Consider the following 24,374-nt stretch of genomic DNA (forward strand, 5'->3'; position numbering starts at 1 on the left):
GACTTTAGACCTAACAGTATCTATGTATTTATACCCTTCTCACCAGATGTGGCCAAAAGTATCTTACAGTATCATTCTTCCCTCTTCCATTTTATCCTCCCAACAATAATGCTGTGAGCTGAATAAAGTCAGACCAACCTACTTCAGACCAACACAACTACCCACTTGAAGCTATGAGCTGAGTTAGGCTGAAAGAGAAGTCCAATATCAGCCAGCAGGCTTCCATGGCACAGTGAGGATTTGAACTCGATTATCTCAAGTCTGAGTCCAGCCCACTAACCAATACACGCTAACTAATAATAACTTTCGAGTCTGCCAGGGAGACCCACATTCAAATCTCATATCAGCCATGACACAAACCCAATTACTCCCACTCAGTCATTAACTTACCTCGTAGTCTTATTATGAGCATAAGAAGAGGGGGAAATGTGTGGACTGTGTTTGATTTCTAAAATGAGAAATAGTATGATTTCTCAGTCTTGGCTAGAAGCTAAGTCCTCTGGACTGAAAGACAGATGCTCAGTGATAAGAGAAAAACACACAACGCATATACAAAGATACTTTATTAGAACTCCGAACATTCCCCATTTATGACCTTGGCCTGCTACCAACTTCTGAAACGAAGCCTCCCATGATCTATGGCAGTGGTCCCCAAACTTTTTATCACTGGGGACCGGTCAACGCTTGACAACTTTACTGAGGCTCGGGGGGGGGTAGTCTTTTGCCGAGGGACGTCGCTGCTGCCACCTGATCCCCTGCTCCACTTGCTTTCCCGCCAGTGCCCCTGACTTCCTGCTGCCCACTGGGGAGCACTGCCAGCAGCAGCTGTGCAGTGCCATGCTGAGGGGGAGCCCCAGCCATGGCAGCCGCCGGAGAGCACCAAAGGTGAGCCGGCAGCAAAATGGCAGGGCAGCCCCCGAGGCAGCAGCTGGGGAGGAGGATGAGGAGGAGTCTTGGCCCAGTACTGACTGATCTACAGACTGGTACCGGTTCCTGGACCAGGGGTTGGAGACCACTGATCTATGGCACATATCAAGCTCCGAAAGATGACAAATAGCTCGATAAATATTATCTGTCTTTGAGGTGCCTCAGAATTCTCCTTATTTTGCTACTATAATCTAACAACTGCTCCCCCACCGGAATTACTAAGTGTAATTGGCTCAATAACTGGCTATTGATAGGTCTGTGTTCCTAATGTGAATTGCATTCATGGCACCTGCTTTCCCCCTTATCCACTGTTAAGTTTCATGGAGTATAGTTCTAAAGATGTTTTGTTTCAACAGCAGAAACATTAAAAATATATAAGAAGGGGCTATTTGGATTCTACACTACTAGCTATTTCATAAAAACACCATATCTTGATGGCAAATACTAGGGCATGAATCATGAAAAGGGTGGTATTAGAACTGAACATTTCTTATTAAAATATTCTCATTGAAAACAGCTCTCCACTAAGTGCCTTTATTTACAGTGAAAAAAATGTAGTAATGTTGCTACGGACAATGTCGTTTTGCATGCAGTCATCTCACAACAACATTACCTTGTTTGGTTTAATTACACATAATTGCAACCATATAAACATAAGGGAACATAATTTTAGGATGCTTCAAGGGAAACAAAACGTATCTTATTTAAAGAAATGTACACAGTAGATAGCATATATATATATATTTATTATTATTATTATTACTATTATTATTATTATTAAAAATACTTGTACACATGATAAAGGCCAGGCTGCCTGTGTGATCTGCAATCCTATGGCAATTGTAGGTCAAAGAATGAAGAATCCTAAGGGAGGGAAATATTTAATGAGATGTAATCAATGACATAATACTGCTCAAAATAAATGTTACAGCTGACAGAATGGAGTTTGTGCTTGTAGGTAACCAGTGTTACATTCCCTTTTACTTATTTCTTGTATTAGATTGTCACAAGAGGAACAGTGTAACAGAGGAACATTTCTGCTGAAATTTTTTGTTGCCCTCTCATGTGCTCCTTTCCCAACAACTGAGTAGTGGGACACAGCCCAGAAATGCCAGAACTGTGATATCAGGTGCCTTATTTCTTTCCTTTTCAGCCAGTTCTGTCTAGGGGCATTCCAAGAGGCTGCAGCTTTGCAATAGTCTGTCATATCAACAATGGAGAAAGTGCTAATCAAAGCCAATCTAGCCAAAGCCAAGCTGCTGAGACCTTCTCCTATGGTTGGGCCACCAAGCACATTGTGAAGGCCATGCTGTACATGTTACGTCTGGATGTATGCTTTTGGAGATGCAGGCACATAATTTTTGAGGAATGATGTGCCAGACAGTTGGCTGTAGCATGTATCAGTGCTGGATTCACTTGCACGCACATTCATTAAATGTATTCATTTTATTTATCGGAGAGCATGTGTAGCATAGCCAGGAGATTCAAGGATTGTCTGGCAGCCAGGCAAGGGCCGTTTAGAAGTGGTTTGCTATTCCTGCCTCTGCATCTTGACCCCTAGTGTTCCTTGGAGGTCTCTCATCCAAATACTAGCTGGGATTGGCCCTGCTTAGCTTCTGAGAGGTGACAGGATTGGGCTTGCCTGGGATATCCAGGCCAGGACTCCATCATTTGAAAGGGAGCTCAAAGCAAGTTCACAGTGCCATGGACCTCTTTTTAATGAATAGCTATGAACTATCTTACTGACATGACTTTAAAAGTTTCCTGACAATAAGCCAGGCTTTGCTTTTTAAATGTGGGTTTTAGGTTACATACATAATGAGTTAGGCTTTATGTGTATTTCCTGAGTGAAGCGCAAGACAAATACCTTTTTAACGAAATGCAGTTGATCTCCTTCCATTGCGCGGCTAGAGAGAAAAGATAGCATGTGTCAGCTAAGGTGAGTATTTCTGTACATCTAAAATAATGTCAACAAAATACCCATTTTAAAAGTGCGTCTCCAGTGTAGGCAGACATTAAGGGTATTTAGATTTTTTTTTTGCTTCTATAAACTGGTTACATAGGATATTTTGTTTCAGAGGGTAGCCATTTTGGTCTACAATAGAACAGGTAGATTTTAGTCCAATAGCACTTTTGAGATGCCCAGGATAGCTTTGTTTTGTTTATTTGCTACAACTATTCGGCCAGATAAAATTTGTTGACAAACACAGATACAAAATATTTCACATTTCATAATAGAATATCATGCAAACCTTTCACTGTAGGCTAGGAACGTACAGCAGAAAATAAATTTAATTATTTTAATATTTGATAACAACAATATGTATTCAAGAATTAGGGTTGGGCGCCGCAGGGGGGGAGGGGAGGCACGGGTGTCAGTGTGCCGGCGGGCGCACACACCCTAGTATGGAATTTCAGGGTATAAGCTTTCGAGAGTCAAAGGTCTCCTTTTCAGACATAAATACGATATTTAAACACAACAGATCTGATTTTCCCACCATCAGGGCTGGAAAATAAGCAGGGAAGGCTATAGTTAGTACTTGGATGGAAGACCACTAAGGAGGACTGGGTTTGCTACACAGAGGAAAGCAATAGCAAACCAGCTCTCCTAATCTATTGCCTTGAACACCTCATGGTTGGGCTTGCCATGAGCTGGCTGCAACTCAATGGCGTATTCATGTTCTGTTCTACCTTTCTCACTGCCCACTATTTCTGCCAGTTGTGCATATTTATTTATTATCTTTAAACTGCTCGGGGAGTGGTATAAATAATTGGTTAAGGGCTAAGAGGGCAGAGAGTGGGTGGGGCTGGTCCGGGTGAGGGCCCAATCAGAAGGTGCAAAGTGCCTTCCGATTGGGCCCTCCCCAGGACAAGCCAGAGGCCCAGCCAGGTGCAACAGCATGAGTATAGAGGGAGGCCTTCTCCCCCGGGCCCAGAAACACACTTGGGGCCTCAAAAAGTGGGCAGGCCATGCCATGGCCTGGGGGGTGGGAGGCTGCGCCACTGCCAGGGTCAGGGAGCCCTCTCAAACCCTTATCTTTCTCTTTCTTTTGTGCCCTCACTCCTCTCCATCTGCTGCTACCTTCCTCCCTCTCTGCTCCATTCACTCTTTAACTCGGCCACCTCTGGCCCACCTCCTTACCCTACACCTGCCTTCCACCCCCTCTGCATTCTTCCCTTCTTTTCTCCCTCTTTGCAGATCTGTCTTCTTCATTCACATCTCCTTCCATCCACCCTTTCTAGCACCCGTTGTATTTACAAGTACAAGTACAAGGGGCTTTAAATCTAGTAGTTAATAAAACACTAACTTAATTATTAAGCATGCATGCACAGTGCAGCAGGTTAAAGTTCAAGCAAAGGCTTGTCTTCAGATCTACTCAAGGATGGGATTGGCACAGCTTTAGGGAGATGGATGGGTTGGGAAAGCTGCAAGGAAGCTAGGGCTCTACCCTCACACTTTAGACTCACTGCCAAGAACAAGGATTTTTAAAATCTACATAACCTTATCCTGGGTCTCTAATAAGAGCCTCTTGTGGCGCAGAGTGGTAAGGTAGCAGACATGCAGTCTGAAAGCTCTGCCCATGAGGCTGGGAGTACAATCACAGCAGCCGGCACAAGGTTCACTTAGCCTTCCATCCTTCCGAAGTTGGTAAAATGAGTACCCAGCTTGCTGGGGGGTAAACGGTCATGACTGGGGAAGGCACTGGCAAACCACCCCGTATTGAGTCTGCCATGAAAACGCTAGAGGGCGTCACCCCAAGGGTCAGACATGACCTGGTGCTTGCACAGGGGATACCTTTGCCTTTACCTTATCCTGGGTCTCTACAAATCAGTAGCCCACAACTCTGGCTAACTGGCCTGCACTAGATCCAGGGAGGAACTTTAGCCAGATTCCCAGGAATAAGATTGGTCTTAACCAGAAACTCCCAACAACCTACCCTGAAGATAAAGTATCCCCTACTTTGAATTCCTCCAGGTATTCGAAGTTCTTCCTGAAAAGACATCAGATTTCAAACACATTTAAATAGAAACAAAGATTTAGCAATTTGACTATATTATTAAAGAGTGCAATAGCATTTGTAAAGATTTTGTCTATAAAAAATGGCACAGAACCTGTTTTTTCAGTACTTGCAAATAACTGTGCACTTGTTCTCCTTTATTGTGGAGAGTGATCAATAATGGGCATGATGACATATACAAGATGTGAAAGATGATGTAGCGTAGGACTGGTTAAATGTATGGGCCATGAAGTTCAAACCTCACTTGAGTTTTGAAATAGCTTTTTCAAATTGTGGTCTATCCAAAGCCATTAGATGGGTTAGATGGGCGCTTGCTGGCAGGGGCTCATGGGAACTGTAGTCCATGGACATCTGGAGGGCCGCAGTTTGACTGTCCCTGATCTATTTAATCAAATTTAATGGTGTGCATTTATATATTATCTTTCGAGTGAAATAAAAAAATAATCTGAATTTTTTAAGCAGTACTGTTTCCTGTAAACCTAACACAAGCAAAAGGTTAAATGAGACCCACAATAAAAGCAAATCCAGGCAGGTCCACTCTTCAAAATAACTAGGCAGGCTGTTAATGTAAGTAGAATGAACACCATGTGCCCAGCCCTCAGCTGCTTTGAGGAAGAGTCAGATACATGTAAGTGAGCAAGGAACAAAGGAACCATTGGAAGAGTTACCAAAAAAGCACAAAAGATGTGGTAGAATATAAAGCAAAATGTCAAGGTGGAATTTAATACAAAGGAACAAACATACATTGTATATCTGTTGACAGGCAACGTAAAGTGAATAAAGCATAGTTATTAAATATTTTAATTTTATGTAATCTTCATAGTACTAATTTTTAATATTTAATACTTTGATATGCTATATCACAAGATTCCACAGAAGCAGCCCAGAAGAATGGAAACAAAGGAATACTTCGGCCCATTCCACACCAGGACCAATGTTGCCAATTGGTTCCTGCAAGTGGAAATGCTATTTTTAAAAGTGCTATTTGGCGTTATGCATACCTGACTTTGTAATGGAATCCAGTAGCATTTCAATCGTTTCCCACAGGTTTCTGGTCTCGCCAAAAATCGCTATATGGGAAACTATTTTTTCTGTGCTTTGTCCCGCCCCTAGCCGTCAATCAAATGAGCAGGCAACGGGCGGCCACTATCATGCTCCCGAAAAGCCCATTTCCCATTAAAAAACAGTTAAAAAAAAAAAAGAAAAACACACATTGCAACAAATATGCCTTGATTCATTGATTCCTTGATTCCTCCTTACATAGAGACCCATCTAGCTGGCAGCTGGTGTGTGAGCTGCTGATTCATCGTTACCACGCTCCCCCAAGTGAAAAAAAATCCCCCTCATGCACGGACGCAATTTTCAGCTGAAAATAAAGGGAACTTGCAAATGGGGCTGTGTTGTGCTTTGTGACTTGAGGGGAGCTTTAAAGCATCTCTGTGGAGGGACTGCAGCCGGAGAAGCCTCGCTGGGTGAATGAAGGCTCACCGGTTCGTTGCTTTCTGCTCGCTCCGAGAAAAAAAATTGGCGATCGCTTCGCCGGAAGTTTGGATGAGAGAGCCAGGGGGAGGGACTTGGCTGGAACCGCAACAATGGGAACACACAGGTCTTTTTCACTAGTGTTGCAGATTGTTTGCAAGAGTGTAGTGCTTTTCGGAGCGTGAATACACTTTTCTGGATTCCCCTTTAAGCGCTACAACGAATTGCTTTTTGCGGATCGGTTTCAGGAGTGTGGCAGATTGTGTGCGACGTCGTGCATAATTGCAAATTAGTAGCGTTTACAATTTGGAAGCTTTTTGCAACATTGAAGTCGTGCGGAATGGACTTTTACATTGCAACAACTTCTGCCACAGTCAGGGGCTAGAACTAACAAACAGAAACATATCTTTGAAATTGTTTTTGCCATGAAGCTTCAGGCATTTTTCCTCCAACTGTCTTCTGAATGACAACACCTTACATGTTACCTTCTACAAAGAGAGATGTTAGAGGACCATCTGAGAAACTATGTGATTGTTATAACTACTCTTTTGGGTTTCCCTCAAAATTGATGGTGCTTTCCCAAGGCAAAATCTTTACAACTGAATTTAGGGGAAAGTTCAGGGTCAACACAAGAAAATAGTAATGACAAGAGTGCTTTAATGGTTTCATTTTCAGATTACCAACCTTAATTAAAATCAACACAAAAGTAAGCTTCATTGGGTAAGTAAGCTTCCTCTGTAAATAGGTTCTCGTGATCACTGTGAAGAACATCTCCATAAGTAAACTTAAGATGCATAAGACAGCATCTGGTCACAATGAGATAGCTACAATTCCAGCTATATGGTAGCTGAAATCACTGAATGGTAGGGATGCCAGCTTCCATCCCCAACGTCTCCAAGTTTTCCCCATCCCAGAGCTGGCAATCCTATTGAAAGGCTGCCAGTTTGTTCCTGGACTCAGCTTAAGGTGCTAAGTTTCATATTTAAGGCCTGAAGGCCCAACTTTCCCTAAGTACACCCTTCCACCGAAACCATTCCTCCCAACAGTGCTCTCTCTCTCTCTCTCTCTCTCCCTCCCCTCCCCTCCAAGAAGATCTATTCTATACACAGTAGAAGCCCATTCCAGGGCATTTTGTGGTTGAGCCAACCCACTAGAATCTGCTGCCAGTGCAGGAGAGGTTCACCTCATCTTTAGGAAGCCATTCAAGCAGCTAGCTGATTTTGCCACAACTTTATATAGGTTACGAATATGAACATGGCCTATTTCATATATGGTCTTATTGTTGTGCATGTAGTAGCTTATTATATAATCCATCTTGGTGTCACCATATATCAGAAAAAATATATATCACCATATATTATACCTTATATGTATAATTAGGACCATATATATGTAATTAATATATATGTTTTTAATAAAGAACTCTAGGACTCTATGATTCCCAGTGAACCTTTGGGGGGAGGCGGGATATAAATAAAATAAATAAAATAAAATAATAAAATAAAATAATAATAATAAATCCTAATCAGATTTATGTTCTTCTAGGCCAACATACTTCAAGTGACTCAGAGGGCTATAACTATGCATGGAATTGCACTATATCTGAGTGCAAGGTAAATTAAAGGGCAAGAACAATGTGTAAGGATGGAAGGTTCTCATGGGCAAACTACATGGTATGTGCAAGCAAGCCTGACCATAGCCAGACAGCCCTTTTAAAACCTGAAAAGATATTTATTGATTTCACCTTTATTTATCACAAACCTTTTTATGATGGCTGTCCCCACCTGGGTTACCTAACTGGAATAGAACAAAGTTCCAAACAACACAGTCTTCTGGTGATGAACTGGTGTTATTTGTTTAATGCCCAAAATGTCCAGGTGTTTCCTGAGACTCTTAGGCACTGCTCTGAAGAAATGTGCTTGCACACAAAAGCTTATTCCTTTGTTGGTCTTGAAGGTGCCACTGGACTCAAACTTTGTTCTACTAATTCAGACCAACATGGCTACCCACCTGAATCTAATTGGTGCATATATATTTCAAAAGCTACTGGAACAAAAGCGAGATGATGATGATGGATGATGACACAAACAGATAGACACCTGGAGCATAATCCCCCTGATATCACAATGGCAGAAAAAGTGAGAAACAGGGTTTGGATCATTGCTGTGACATTGCAATCCCAGGAGACAGCAGAATAGAAAAGAAAGACCAGGAGATCACAAAATACCAAGACCTACAAATAGAGTGATTCTGGGAGAAGAGGGTAACTATTGTGCCAATTGTCATTGGAGCCCTTGGAGCAGTGCCTAGAAGTCTCAAGAAACACCTGGACATTCTGGGCATTGCACAAACACCAGCTCAGCTACAGAAGACACCGTTGCTTGGAACAGCAAGAATCCTGTGAAAATAAACCTGTAACTCCCAAGAATTCAGCTGGATCTCAATTTGCAGAACAGCATCTATGAGTTAGGCATTTTACAGTGACAATTCAGAATAATAAAAATAGCAACAAATTGAATTAGACAAGGAAATTTCAAAACGGGGAACTCGTCACTGTCATCTGGAGAACTCTAGCCCCCCACCTGGAGGTTAGCAACCCAACACTCTACCTGATTTCATTCATGTTCAAAGGATAGTGTTACCTTGCACCCACATCTCACCCATATCCATTTTTGATAAAATGTGGAAGTGTGTATTGGCTTGTTACATCCTTTTCCTTTGAAAGCTGGCAAAGTAACTTCTATACCCCTCTAAAATATTTATGAGTAGGTCATCTATTCATTCTTTTTGTTCTATCTTCTCCCCTCCTTAAAGGCAAATGATAGGTTAGATAATCCATCTTTAATTATCTTCAGTTCCTTGTGGGATAATCCTAAATGAATCAGATTCCTTCAAAGTAGAGAAAGAAGGAAAAGAATAAAGAAAACACAGCATAATTTTCTTCAAATGAGCAGATCCTCAGCCAAAGAACTGGCTGGTTAATAGACAGTCTGAAGAACCAAAGACAGCCCAGTCCTCAAGATCTCCAGTGCCTGTCACTTGGGGAGTGGTTTTGACCTCTCTTTTTCCCTTCCAACCCTTCCTTTTCTCATCTCTATGCTTTTTTTACCTCTCTATTTCTCTCAGGCCTCTATTTCTCCACTTATTCTCACGCTTTCCAGCCCTTGGCCTTCTCTTCCTTTTCTTATGTTTATTCAAATACTAGTAAATAAGCCCGCTGTCCCCAAAATACAGCGGGCACTAGCGGGGCTTGCGAGTTGGGTGGTGCAGCTCTCTGGGGCCAGGCCCCAGACCCAAGGCCGGGCGCAGGGTGACCTGTGAGTGGGCCCCGAGTGGTGGAGTGGGCCCCACACTCCGCGGCCTACCTGCATCTGCGTGGTGGCAGCTGGCAGTGGAGGCGGGCGGGCGGCCTGGAGTGCAGGAGCGAGGCCGTGGGGCAAGGCTGGAGTGTGCAGTGGTGCAGGGGGCGCGGCCGTGGCTGCGGCCGGTGCCAGCTAGTCCAACAGGTGTCCGCAAGGTAAAGCAGTGGTCCGGGGTGGCTGCTTGCGGCGGGTTGGGGCGGGGCCACGGCTGCAGCTGCCGGGCGGCGCTGGCTCCTGGCAGCTCCGTTGGTCTGCGGCCGAGCTGTGGTGGGTGCGGGCGAGGCGGGCAGCTCTCGGGTGGGGGATCCTGCAGCGAGGCATCACATTGTTGGGGGCCGCAGCAACGGCACCGCTGCGAGTGCGGCGGCCGCTGGGCCCTCCTTGGCGTGCGGGCAGGCAGCGACCTAGCGTGTGGAGAGGAAGCTAGGTAACGGTGGCGGGTGGACAGCTGCTGGCGAACTGGGAGGGGGCGGATTTGTCAGTCCAGTGGCAAGGGACCAATTGCAAGCTGCACTGCGCGCGGCTCGCAATTGGTCCCTTGCTGCCGGACTGACAATCGGAGGCTTTGCGCCTGCCGATTGGGCCCTCCGATTGCCAGTCCAGGGGAAGGGGCCTATCGGCATCCTTCCTCATCCTGGACAGGGCCCGCCGACGGAGGCCTTACTCTTTTATTTTATCCGCTCCTCTAGCAGCGGTTAAAGATTTGTTCTTTTTTACTCTAGGCTTACCTCTGTGAAAGCATACAACCAAGCCCAGTCAAAGTACAGCCATAAAAATGCAACTAACACTAAACACTATCATCACACAGTATTAAAATACCCCCTTCTACACATTTTGATGAGTCCAGAAGCTCACTGAACCAAAGCTGACTGGCCAAGAGTTGTACAGGTCAAACATCTGAATCTCCTGGAATCTACTTTCACTTACAAAGGTCAGGTTCTGTATAATAAAGTCTGGGTTGGTGTCTGTTTAAAAGTTAAATGTTGAGAAATCTGAAACAAAGAACCCAGATTTAAGGTGCAAATCCTAAACAGAGTTAACTTTCTTACAGGGTAATCCTATGCAAAATTATTCCAGTCTAAGACCACGGAAGTAAATAAATGTAGACTGGAGTAATTCTGCATAGGATTGTACAGTAGTTAACTTGGAAATATATGGTACATGCTTCCTAAGTGAAACTCATGGTCTCAAGAAACCTTAAAAAAATCCTTGCCTACAGGATGCTACTGATTGTTCTCAGAGGAGCATGTGCAACTTTGATAAGAGTCTTCTTTCAAGTTAAGAATTTTGCTTCAAGGAAATCTAATAAATTTGCAAAAGTGTGGTACAGAGGTCCAATTAGTGCAGGAAACTGAGAGGATGGTAACAAAACTATTTGCTATATGAAAAATGAGAAATAAGTTCCAAAAGTCAAAGATGGCCCGAGGCATTTTAGAGGAAGAGGCAGAAGCTCTAAATGGGGTTCTTTATAAGTACTGAAATAGAACAGAAATATAGACAATTTTGTTTCCCTTCAATGGCACGCTAAAATCTGCATCCTCAGATAGTTAAAGAGGTTAAAATAGACTACTGCGTGGATTCCAGAGCATACTCCTATTTTGGATACCAGTGTCCTAAGACACTCAATAAACGTTCTGATAAACCCAAGGCTTGTTTGTATAGGACTATATTGTACTAGCCCTTAGGGTAACAGGATTGAGCTTCTGGACAGAAGTATTAAAATTATTTATTTCAACCAGGATAGCACAGCTTGAATGGGAAAATATCACTGATAAAATTTATTTCCATAAATAAAAGGGTTTTCTTCTCTTTTATGTAACTTTTTAATATGGGGTATGACATCACATACACATATGTTTTCAGGTTAAAAAACACATGCAAAACAATAGGAGTACAATAAAAAATGGAAAATGCAATAATCTGATTCATCTCAGGAACAGGCAGAGTATTTTCGGAAAGCAGGACAGGGAACATGAGCATGCATAATTAAAAAGTTACATACGTCCACCACTTTGTACCTCTTCGGTCTCCTCTCATGCAGTTGGGGAACAAGTTGCAGCAAAGGATGCAGGACAGACAACTGAGAGGACATGAACAACAATGAAATCCTGGACTCCAGGTATGGGAACAAGATCTCTTTACTACAGCATCAGCTCATGAAGAGATCATGCAAAGCAAAGAATGGAAGATATCTGATAAAACTGCATTTTAGACAATCTCGGGGTTGCTTCTGATGTTACAGTTTCCCTCATGGATGTGCACTGCAACTCTCTTCCATGATTGAAACCAGGGTCAGATAATCCTGTGCCCATGTATATTTCCAATTTTTACATGGACTATGCAAAGCTGTTTCCAAGAGGATGCTGTGGTTTGACAAGCCAACCATAGTTTAGTGTTTGCTATCCTCAGCAGCCCCCTACATAACACAACAGATTCCACCAGTATAGCACAAGCCAAAAGTCTCTAGAATTCCTTGCCAGAAGGAGCAATTTTATGATCATTGTGAATCTTGACATCTCCAGGCAAGAAGATGAGCCTTATCAGACCTGGACTAAGAATAATCAGCAACGTAGCCCTTAGCAGTCAATCACAAGAAAGAATGTGTCTGAAGAGCAATGGCCTCATGATCCTACTCAACATCCTATGACTTAAGTGTCACATCTCCAAAACATTTCCATTGTACTCTTTCTGGAGTATCAGGTTCATAATACAAAAGAAGATCCCAGGCTGAAACCTCACAGTGAGGTACAAATCCTTGACTGGCAGCTCAGATGTTGGCTCTTCTAAGATGCTGCATTATTGAAAAGAAGGGATATAGCCAAGGACATGTTTCCTGATGTTGTAATACTTAAATACAAGAGTTGATGTAAATAATCCTTGTCTTAAGTCTTGCCTCCTTGCATTCTGCTCCATGGCTGTGCATTTTTCTGGTCACCTCAAGAGTAACCCATTCAGCTACTCCACAACCCCACAACCCACTGCTAGTCACAAAAGCTCCCTGCACTGGCAGATTTCTGGATTGGGAGAGAAGGACATACAGTATAAACAGGTTGTACTACACATCCCACAACAATTAATATTTAAAGTGATTAAAAACATTGCATGCCAAAAAACATGTGAAAGTTCAATATAAATATTTTTTGCAAACAATATTGCAACCTTATTTGCTTTGAAACAAACCAAAATATCAAAAGTTAAAAAGATCTATCATTGCTCATAATCATATAGTAAAAGTGCACTTTTAAATATACTTCTATCAAAAGACTCAAACAGAATCTCTAATTCAAATACTAAGAGAAACAGAAACCCCAGCTTATTCAACAGAAGCGGGCAATTTCCTTGTATTAACCAATGTAATCATGACAGAAGCTATAAAAAGGATACTGTGGAAGATGGAAACCGCATTGGAACATCAATTCCTGAAGATATGAAGCAGCATCCAAAAGCACGCAAGAGTAAAATTACCTAAGAGTAAAATTGTGCTGGCCCCTGCCAAGGCCACTCACACTAACCTTGAAGGACCAATGTTCTGCCTCCCTATTAAGCAGCTTCATGTGTTCCACTAAGGTCAATCAATTAAATGTAACCATTTCACAGATTACAAATGATCTGAATCCTGGAAGGATTAATGGAAGCTTGAATAATGATAATTTCATTTTCTCTTTAATTACAAGCATGTGTTTTACTGTTCAAGGGAAGGGGCAGTCCAACTTACCAGATAGTCTGAGTTGCCTGTGTCATGGGTCTTAGAATAATGAAATAAGAACTGTTCAAAGAAATTAAAAGTGAAGTTTAGAAGAATGGGAAAATAAACCTGCTGATTATGCAGTAATGGCAAAATTAACAATTTATTTGAGAAACAGATCAATTTCGAAATTCAAGGAGAGATGGTTAATTATGCAAGCAGGAGGTAAACCTAGAATGAGAAACAGTGTACAAATTATATAAAAATGTATTGTAATGCATGTAAGTGTATTATACTGTACAAATAGAATGAGAATAAATTTTGAATATAAAAGTATAAGAAAAATAGATTTTGAACAAGAATATCCTTATTTTCCATGTGCGATATACTGTTTAAAAACTGGGTATATTGGAATTTGTAGCAAATATATAGAAAAGAAGAAATATGGAATATGCAGAAATTATGACATTAATTAATAATACAGCTATAAAATATATTGGTTATAAAATCAGAAATTTAAATTTGAAATTCCTGAAGTAAGAAATATTGTACTTGTCAAATGTTTTGAGGATTATTGTGAAGTGGATATTTGGGAGAAAAACTCTCTTCCTGTTATATATTTCATAGTTTCTAATGTTTTTAAATATATATTTGTTATGTAGCCCCTCCTTTCTTTCATTTACATACTACTATCTTTTTAAATTAAAAATATTTTTAAAAGAAATTAAAAGTGGGAATTTACTTTGAGAAATGTTAAGGAGCAATGACTTTGTAAACATAACAAATTCAAAGGATGGATGAAAATATTCTTACTCTTTTGGTGTTGTCTTTTTCATCTAACCCCTATGGAAACAAAAATTGGGACACAAATTTAGACGAAATCCAGCACAACACATAACATTTGTGAGGGTTACTCTAAACACTGGTTTGATAGTTCACTTTGTACAATTTTTTAATCTTTGTAATTATTTATTTATTTATTTATTTATTTATTTATTATTATTATTATTCATAAGGTATGTGTGTAATATAGCCAAGAGATCCTATAATTGTCTGGCTGCCAGGCAAAAGACATACAGAAGTGGTCTGCTGTTGCCTGCCCCAACCTTGGTATTCCTTGGAGGTCACCCTACCAAGTGCTAGGCAGGGTTGACCCTGCTAAGCTTCCAAGATCTCATGGGATTGGGTTTGCCTGGGCGTCTTTAGAATTATTAGTATTTTCATCAATGGAAATTCAGCATTTCTACTCTTTTCCCCACAATATCTGCATCGTGTCTAGAACTTCCTTTATATAGTTGGACAGTGGTAATTAGAGGAATGGGTTGTATCCTGCACTGTTAGGTTATGATTTCATTTTAAAGATGTACCACCAACACAAAATATTATAGCCAAAAGCTGCCAATAATTCTGTGCACTTTATTGTCTCCTTACGTTTCCAACAACCTATGACAGCTGCTAGACAACATCATTTCAAAGTTCTTTTGTTGTTAGAAAAATGAATTCCAAATATGATGATGCTTCAAGAACCCCTATGAGCTTCAAGACCTGAGCTTAGTATTTCCTGGCTAGTACTCACTGTACTAGCCAGGAAACACACACACTAATTTTTACAGATTTTATACTGAGAAAAGTTGAGTTCTACAAAGTATTTATATAGACTCATTAAGGCCCATTATGCACGGCCGCCGAAATTGCGATTCCGGGTCACATGGAAAACGCGGAGGGGGAAGTTGCGAAGCAAACCGCTTATGCACGGGATGGGACGCAACGGCGGCTCAACCCAGAGTAACCAATTATGCACGCGGCGACCCCGGCGCCACTTCCGGTTGCGCCCTGGTTACATGGAAGCTGCACTTTCTTCCGCATTTCGCTAACACGGCTTTTTCGGCGGCATGCACCGAATCTGTGGCCGGTTGCAGCTGGCTCCATGCGCTATCGGTGATTTTAGTCGCTGCCATTCCACCCCAAATGTGCGCTATTCCCCCCGTGCATAATGGGCCTATATGAGCATTTTTGCTTCTTTTTATGCTACATTAAGGGGAATAACAAAGGATTAGATATGGCATCAAATCCCTACTCACTCAAAATCTTATGCAGTTGGCTTCTGACTCCTTTGCTGACACTTTCTAGCATATCTTTATAGCCAAATAGAATTATAAATTACTTTTTAAAATACAGTTAGGAACCATTACCTGAGTTTTCTGTAGAAGTCCCAGAACCATAAAGCAAAGCTCTTCCAATGCATTAGATGACTGAAGGCAAAAAACAAAACCAAAAGAAGGTCTCAGGCTGAGTTTACTGCATTGTCTTATATTTGAATTAATTTTTAAAATGAACTAACCTGAGGCTGGGCATCCCTGTCCAGGTAAGCAGAACACACATCATCTATCTGTAAATATAATCAAGGTAATAGTGCTATTACTTACTTGCTATAATGAAATTCTTTTTTGGGGGGGAGGGAATTTTTCTCAGTCAAGGGTTCATACCTCAAACACTCAGCAGACAGGATATCTTATCCATTTGGTGCCTCTTAATAATTGTGAAACAGCCTTGGGGGATGGACTGTCCAGCCTCTCCAGGAGCAATCAGGGTGCAGCTGCATTCTGATTGGCCCTGCCCCTACAGCTCTTGCCCTCCCTCACCAAGCCCTCACCCCTTGCCTCACAGACTGCCTGTGACTTTGCTGCTCCACTTGCAGGGCCCCAGGTAAGAGGCCCGGCCAGGGGCTGGGGGGTGGGAGTGCTTCCCAAATCCTGGAAAGGCCTCTCAGAGGCTCTAGGTGTGCTTTCCAGCTCTTTGGGGAACCATCCGGCCAAGGGGGGGGTAGGGGGAGAGGGAGCACCAAAATTCTGCAAAGGCCTTGCACAGGCCCCAGGTGTGCTTTCCAGGTGGGGAGAGAGGGAGCACTTCCAAAAGGCCTGGAAAGGCCTCACTGCCGCCCCGGGTGTGACCCTTTCAAAGCCCGTTCTTACAAACAGGCTTTGCCACTAGTATATATATATCTTCATCTTTCCAGTCTGTGGTTTTACAAAGTCCTATTTCAACAATGGTTACACAATGGTTCAACAATGTTCTCTAATGGTACAGAGGACAGGAGGAGATACTTGCCTGTGATTATCTTTCCCCACTTCTCTTTGTAGTATGGAGGTGAATTAATCTACTAATTTATCTAATGGAACTAGGTTATTTTCTTGACAGGGACAAGAAATAGCAGCAGAAGAAGAGAAAACGATTTCCTTTGTACAGGATATCTTGCATTATACATGTCACTGACTGATAATGCACAGGCAGGGAAGGGCGCGCCAGTGCCTGCATGTCAGCAGAGCTAACCCCTGCTTATGCATGATGTCGACACCATTCGGGTCCTCTCCCAGCCCTGGCCCGCTTGAGGGCTTCTGATGGCTTGCAGCAAGGGAACGTGGATTCTTCTGCATTTCCTTTCTTGCCACGGCAGCCATCAGAGGCCCATCTGGGTCAGGCCCATGCCCCACCTATGGTGCCTCTGGAGGGGCACAAAATGTTCTGTTTGGCTTTGTGGTGCTGCAGAGCTGAATGGGGCATTTTTACCCCCCCCCCATGATGATGGAATAGTGGCATGCCACTTTCCCACCATCATGTGGTGAGACCCCCATGCCCCCTGCCCCCTTGCTACTGCCATGAGGCTCGGCAGAGCACCCTGGAGTTGTACATGCACACGGCCAGTCTTGGGCAGACCATGTGCGCCATGGCATTCCTTTCCCTGTCCATACACGGGAAGTGGTGGGGCATGCTGCCCTTCTGCTAGGAATTGGCTACTGCCATGCATCATCAGTTACTGTGTCCCTTCCTGAAGGCATGAAAATTTTTTTCTTGGCTCTGTAGTTCCTACAGCCCTTATAATCCCTGGACAGAAACTTTGAACGAGACAGTTCTCTTATCCTCCATAGCGTTGCTATGACCAGCACTCTAAGATCACCAGTGACCTCTCTTCAGAGTTTGATTTGAAAGCCTTGCAGCAAACTGGTATTGAATCGCAGATAAAGCTACTGATTACAAGTTTGTTATCGGCTCCAGGTTAGATCTAGACTAAATTAGTAATTTTCACATATTCTTTCTTTCCGCTGCAGGCTCCCCTCATGTCATTGCTCAGTTTCCCTGCCCCACAGGGACGTTATTTTGTGAAGACTGCTGGGTTGTCATGCAAGAGGGGAGGCAGTAAAGTCTCATTTTACAGATGGAACTTTTAATATAGATCTAATCCTCTGTCTCTCTAAGCACTAGACACTATATGGTGAGTTCGGAATTTTTCTATATGGTGAGCTTGGAATTCTTTATGTGTGTGACCCTTAACACTTAATAGCTATTTTTAAATGCATCAGTATAACCTCTGGGCCAGAAATTGCTTATTTTATTTATTTAAGTACAAGAAGCACATATGCAAAATCTCAGATTTTCAGGATATTATACCATGATTCAGGACCATGTAAGCTACTTGTGAACTATCACATATAAAACATTGTAATTTGAATCCCATAATGGATTTCTGTAGAAGGAAGCATTTTCTATTTATGGAGCACGAATTTCTCCCCTACCCTTCCCGTAGCATCCTAAAATTCACACCAGGGGAACCCCAGGAACAGAATTGGTGGGGTGATAGAAGTCTGAATCAGGAAGGGAAAATCAGTGTAAATCACACACATTCTTGGAGAAATCTTTTGCGCCATCCAAGTCTGCATCCTAGAAGTCTTAACTATAAATCCCTTCCTTTATACAAAAAAAAAAGGCACAAACACACACAATCAATAAACAATAATAGTAAAACAGATAAACATGGAACATTGCTCTCTACCTCATTCCACAACTGGAAATCTTGCTCGCCTTGTAGCACATTGGATGTCATTGGTGCACCTGGAAAAAAATGAATAAAACTGCTATTTATAACATTGAATTACATACATGTGCATTTGCAGCTGAATGAGAATAAATCAATTTTACCAGAAAAAATATTTTATTCATTAAAAGGGTTACCATGATTCACTATTGCATTTTTCTAAAAAAGCAAAGTGGATGCTAAATGTTCAATGCATTTTAATTTCAATAGGAAATAAAGGTACCTTTTAATTCCAAAAGCTATGCCTTGAACTTAACAATTTTATGTGACATTATAGTACACTTATCTCCAGATGCCATCTCACATGTTTTCTAAAGTCGTGGGGGAAAACTGCCATTTTTTAAAAGGAGAAATGGAAATATATGCAATAGTTAGCTATAAAACATGAACTCACTTTAAGAGAAAATTACTTTGTAGCATATACATTCTGGAGATGGATTGTTTCGTCAAGTCACAGCTGATATATGGAAACATAGTTGGATGTTCAAGGCAAGAAATGTTCAAAGGGTCTGTCTCCCTGTCAGGACCCTAGTATTCCATGGAGGTCTCCCATCTAAATACTAGCCAGGGCCAACCCTGCATAGCTTCCAAAATCTGACAAGATCGGAATAGCCTGTTTTAGGATGAGTCAGTCCAAAGAGATGATTTCATCAACACTCAGAGAGTGTTGATACGCACATAATAGAACTTGGGATTGAGGGTAAGATGGAGAAGGAGAAGAAGAAGAAAAAGAAGAACTGAGTTTTGTACCCTGCTTTTTACTCCTCAAAAGAGTCTCAAAGCAGCTTACAGTTACCTCCCTTCCTCTCTGCACAACAGACTCCCTGTGAGGTAGGTGAGGCTGAGAGACCTCTGAAAGAATTGTGATTGGCCCAAGATCACCTAGCTGGCTGTATATGGAGGAGTTGGGAATCAAACTCAGCTCTCCAGATTAGAGGCTGTTGCTCTGAACCACTACATCAAGCTAAAGGAAGGCCATGTGTGGAGATAAAGAACCTCCGAGAACTGAAGATTATAGATTTCCATGGGCCCATACTAGAAGTCTCCAAGCTGGCATGCTTGGTGCTGCATAGCAATTTAGATAAAGTATTTCAGAAAAATGATGGAATAAGAAAAATCAATGAGATACAGTCATCCCTGGGCACAAGCTCTGTAGGCATGACAGGAAGGGACAGGTTGGAGGTAATACTACATTTTATATCAAAGCCAGTAGAGAATCAAGCAACTTAGAAAACGTGAGGGGAATAAACTCGCTAACAGAAATGGGTGAAAATACTAAGTGTAACTTAAAAGTGGGAGTGTATCCACCTGACCAAACCCTTGAGGCTAATCTATAGAAGCATCAAAACCAACAATAAACATTTAAATATATCCAGATTAGGAAACCATCCAGAAAAGCAGCTGTGGTCTTTGAGTAACCAGAGGGGGAAATGGGATTGCTAAAGGAAGATGGGGAGATGGCAGAGAAGTTCAATGTATTTTTTGCTTCTGTGTTCACTATGGAAAGTCTGGGGCACATATCTGTGCCCCAGCTTCTGTTTTCAGTAGCCAAATAGAGATTATGAGAGATTAATTTCTAAGCCTATTAAGCAAAATTAAAAACCAGTAAGTCCCCAGTCCTGATGGCATACACTGAAGGTTTCTTAGAGATTCCAGTTGTGAGACTGTTGAGCAACTAACCTGTATATGTAACTTGTCACTGAATTCAGCCACTGTACCAAAAGACTGAAGAGCAGCAAATGTGACATTGGTTTCTTAAAAGTGGCCCAGAGGGGAAATTGCAGAACAGTTGGCCTAACATCCATCCCAGACAAATTAGTAAAAACGATAATCGAAATCAGAATTATTAGGCTCACAGAGGACCACAGCCTGCGGAGGGGAAATCCATAAAGCTTCTGCAAAGGAAAATCCTAACTCACCAGCCTTTTGTATTTCCTTGAGAAAGAGAACAAGTACGTATTTTGTAGATAATGGTAACATTATATACTTGGTAGAAATTATATTCCTGGACTTTCAAAAGGCTTTTGACATTATACCCATTTCACCACAATGTATATGCTAATAAAGTAATCCATGATTCGTGCTATGTTCTTAAAGCAACTCCGTGTTTTATTAGTAAATACTGCATATATTTCCATATTCTTCTCTTCTTAAACTGCTGTTCTCCACTCCCACAGCATCATAAAATGTGTGAAACAGCATATAGAGATTACATCATTAGATAGTAACATAAAACTGATACATTCAAGGCATCACTTTTGGAAGTTAAATGTACCTATTTTTCCTATCTAAATTATATATCAAACATTTGACAATCATCTTGCTTTTTGGACAAATACAACAGGAAGCTCTTCTGCGCAACTCCCAGCCCGGGGCCAAGGGGCCAATTGTTGCCCCCCCCCATCCCAGACTGAGCCCACCCCCACACCCCTTAGCCTTTTATTTATACTGCGGAACACAGTTTACAGATAGCTGCAAAACTCCAACAATTGACTGTTAGTCCTCTCATGGTAAAATTATCCAATTAAAAAATTACCAGTTTACAATTTTCATTCTTGCAACTGAAAAGAACACTGTAAAATAACTCTACATCTGCTCTAAAATCACTTTGAGTGGTTTTTGTTGTTGTTGTTGTTGTATTTAGTCCAAGTGATTCTGTTGTTTTAACTGGTTCAGAATAAACTGAATATTTTGGGGGAGAGGAATTAGTCATAAATAAAAGCCCTATGCAAAATTTAGGATAGAATGAGACAAGTGCTTTTTTCTGAATCAGTGTTTGCTGAAATAATGTGAGTGAGGTAGTGGGTTCTACCCCCATATCAGTTCTCCTGCATCAGGAGTACAGCCAAAGATAAACTTTTAAAGGAACCTGGGTAACAAATGCAGGGGGAAAGTGATGCAGGCAGGAATGTTTAAGCAGCCCTTTCACCTGCTGACTGTACTTTGAAAACCCCCTCAGCCTATTTAGTTCACTTGAAATGCAGTGATGCGAGCATCTATTCTTTTCTGCCATGTCAATGAAGGTCTGTTTAGATCAAAGTAGGGGAGGGGGAAGATTTATACAATGCTTAAGGAAACTACATAATTACATGCAGATAAACACAACCAAACTTAGAAGAACTGCAATGCTAACAACTTTGTGTGGATTATGAGAAAGGAGTTGTACAACATTCAAAACATTAAAGTTGCTTAATTCCTGAACAGCCACACAAATATTAACTTATTCCTCACTTTTGTAAAAAAATCTGACTTTAAACATATGCTGATGGGGTACGAACTGGCAGTGTGGGAGAAGGAAAAGATATATGGGTTATAGTGGAGAGCTCGATTAAAGTGTTGACTCAATGTGAGGCTAATTGGAAAAGAGGCAGAAAATGTAATAGCCAATTTTGCAACACTTTTGTATAAATCTATGGTATTGGCCTCATTTGGAATACTATGAATAATTCTGGTCACCATCAGTGCAATCTTAAGCACAGTTAAACCCTTCTATTTTATTTGTTTGTTTGTTGGATTTCTATCCCACCTATACCCATTGACTTTAATGAACTTAGAAGGATACATTCAAGCGCAAAGGTGTAGAAAAGCTAGCCTCCTCTTTTTTTCAGGTTATAAATAAAGAGCATCTATAGGTAAATATATGAAAGATACAAAACAGGGAATTCTAATACAAGAATACAACCAAATCTTTTCAGAAATTTCAGTAATGGAAAATACCTATAAAGAAAGTACCCTGAGTACAATGAATGGTAGAACACCTTCAACTGTGAAGATACGTTACTGACTGTCTACTACTAGTAGTAGGTATGTTTTTGCACTTCCATTTGTGTAGTGGGAAGCTTAAAAGCAATCAGCCACACAAATATTAACTTCTTCCTCACTTTTGCAATAAGCTTGGAATCTAAATAATCCACTAAGATTGCAGGACAGGCAAGGCAGGCACAAGACAGGCAACTTTGAAAAATTAATGTGTAAAATATTTCTCCCTATATTTTTTGCATTTCAGGGTAAGACCAAAAGCATTGTGCACAGAACCCTGTTTCTTCACAACTTTCCCAACCCATTCATTATTTTTTGTTGATTGGTGTTCAATACCTCCTAACCATAATTTGGAAAAGGGTTTTGTCCAGCGGCACCTTCAAGACCAACAAAGATTTGTTGGTTTCGTTTTGTTTTCTTGGTGTCACTGATGACAGTTCTGTGCAGGTTTCAAATATGCAAGCCGTTTAAACATAATTCAAATCACTATGAAAGCACTCCAGATTTCATTATGCCTGCTTTTAGAGCTCAAGGAATTAGACGAAAAACCTACTAACTACTCTGGTCTGATGTAAAAAGTATTAATTCAAGTGGACATTTGAAATCTGGAGATAAACTGGAATCTTTGGACTGTTTTTTTCTTTTAAGAACAAAGGCAGCATATAAGACAAACAGGAAATGCAACATAAATAAAAATACACATTTCACAAGAAGGTAGGGTGGTGGTATAGTACACAAACTTCTGAATTCATAGAATTCTTCATAGAGCCAGCTTGGTATAGTGGTAAAAGGCGGCAGCCTCTAATCTGGAAAACCAGGTTGGATTCCCCACTCCTGCACACGCAGCCAGCTGGGTGACCTGGGGCTATACACAGTTCTCTCAGAGCTCTCTCAGTCTCACCTACCTCATAGAGTGTCTACTGTGGGGAGAGGAAGGGTAGGCAATCGTAAGCCGCTCTGTGACTCCTTCAGGCAGTGAAAAATGGGGTATGAAAAACCAGCTCTTCTTCTTCATCGGGCACATAGTTACCCAAGTATGAGCTCCATGCACAATGTTCTGACTCAGGGTGATAGACGAGTTCAAGTGGATCCCCACTTGCCATGTAACTTAACTGGATTACAGTGGGGCGAGCCATTCCTCCACAGACTAAATCGATTGCACAGGTTTAGTTTGAAAGTACAAAGCAGGCAAGAAGAACTTCCTAGGATGGCTTGAGCACCTGGGAGGACCTGGGAGATAAAAACGCCCTAACAGTGCAGTCCCGGGAACACTGTCCCACGCGAAAACTTCACAGAAGGAAGCCAAATGCGAATCCAGGTAGGGTGAAGGTTGCAGTCCAAAGAACTTCGGCTCCTCTACTGCCAGGCAGGCCGCCCTGTCCTCTGACCAGAGACTTGGAACCGCTCCCTGCAATGAGAAGTGGCTGAGATCCTGGGCGCTGCTAAGAGCACGAGAGGGACAGGGCGACAACTGGGCAGTCCTGTCTAGTCGGGGAGAGAAGAGTTAGAAACGGGGGGCATGAAATAAACGAGAGCCTGCCGGCCACCCTTGCCGCGGTCCCCTTGCAGCGACTGTTCTCCAGCGCCTTCGCGGAGTGCAGGAAGGACTGCGCTGAAGGCACAATGACCGCGCGTTTGCCGACGGACAGGCAGAGGCTGCCCGAGGCCGAGGAACGGGGGCGGAGGGGACTGATGTCGGGGCGAGTCTTTGAATTCAGTATCTGTTCGCTTTTGGCCAAAGTTTGCGCCAGGAGAGGAAAGGCGGAAAGTGGCGCCAGAAGGAGCGCGGTCCTTACCTCGGCACCAGCTCAGCCCCAGCACGACGAGGAAGAGGACGCGCAGCCGCCTCCCGGGCTCCCGCCGGCCGGCCGGCAACCGCCCAGGGCTGCGCGGGACGGACGAAGGTGGCCCCGGGCCCGGCCTCTGGCGCCCTCCCGCGCCGCCCGCCCGCCGCATGGCGTCTGCTCCCCGCCCGGCGCTTTCGCCTTGCTCTGCTCCGCGCGCGCTTCCCCCTGCCGCCGCCACTCGGGCTCTGTGCGCTTCCCGGGCGGCGCTGGCAGCACTTTTAAATCTCCCGGACACGAGGAGGGCGGCGCCAGAGCCTCGCTCGGGGAGGCCACGGCAGGCCCCGCCCTGTCCCCAGAAGGAAGGCCCTGGCCAACTCCGGTCCCCCTGGTGGGGATGCCAGGCGCCCCGGGTTTACAGCTCAGCTCCAGGCTGCAGAGATGAGCTGGTGGCTGTGGAGGGTGGGCTCTATGGCACTGTACCCCCCA

General features: G+C 42.6%; 1 protein-coding gene across 2 annotated transcripts; it reads right to left on the reverse strand.

Moving 5' to 3' along the window:
• Nucleotides 1–589: 589 nt before the first annotated feature.
• NMU (neuromedin U) lies at nt 590–24,118 on the reverse strand. Of its 2 annotated transcripts, XM_077301462.1 has the most exons (10): nt 23,898–24,118; nt 18,301–18,359; nt 15,814–15,861; nt 15,665–15,724; nt 14,286–14,315; nt 13,503–13,553; nt 11,790–11,867; nt 4,866–4,919; nt 2,795–2,834; nt 590–1,791 (listed from the first exon to the last, which is right to left on the reverse strand). In XM_077301462.1, exons 1-9 carry the CDS (start codon nt 24,055–24,057, stop codon nt 2,799–2,801), a joined length of 576 nt encoding a protein of 191 aa, XP_077157577.1. In that variant the 5' UTR covers nt 24,058–24,118; the 3' UTR covers nt 590–1,791; nt 2,795–2,798. The 2 variants fall into 2 exon arrangements, with proteins under 2 accessions (XP_077157577.1, XP_077157578.1); XM_077301463.1 differs by lacking the exon at nt 13,503–13,553.
• Between the last annotated feature and the right edge of the window lie 256 nt (nt 24,119–24,374).

The sequence above is a fragment of the Paroedura picta genome, chromosome 10 (assembly GCF_049243985.1).
Source record: "Paroedura picta isolate Pp20150507F chromosome 10, Ppicta_v3.0, whole genome shotgun sequence".
NCBI lineage: Eukaryota > Metazoa > Chordata > Lepidosauria > Squamata > Gekkonidae > Paroedura > Paroedura picta.

Coding starts and splice junctions, on each gene's coding strand:
- NMU (XM_077301462.1), bottom strand. CDS start 24,057: ATGCGGCGGGCGGGCGGCGCGGGAGGGCGCCAGAGGCCGGGCCCGGGG. Junction 13,554..14,285: donor AAAAAGACAACACCAAAAGA/GTAAGAATATTT, acceptor TTCTTTGAACAG/TTCTTATTTCATTATTCTAA. Junction 11,868..13,502: donor CAGGCAACTCAGACTATCTG/GTAAGTTGGACT, acceptor ATGTCCTCTCAG/TTGTCTGTCCTGCATCCTTT.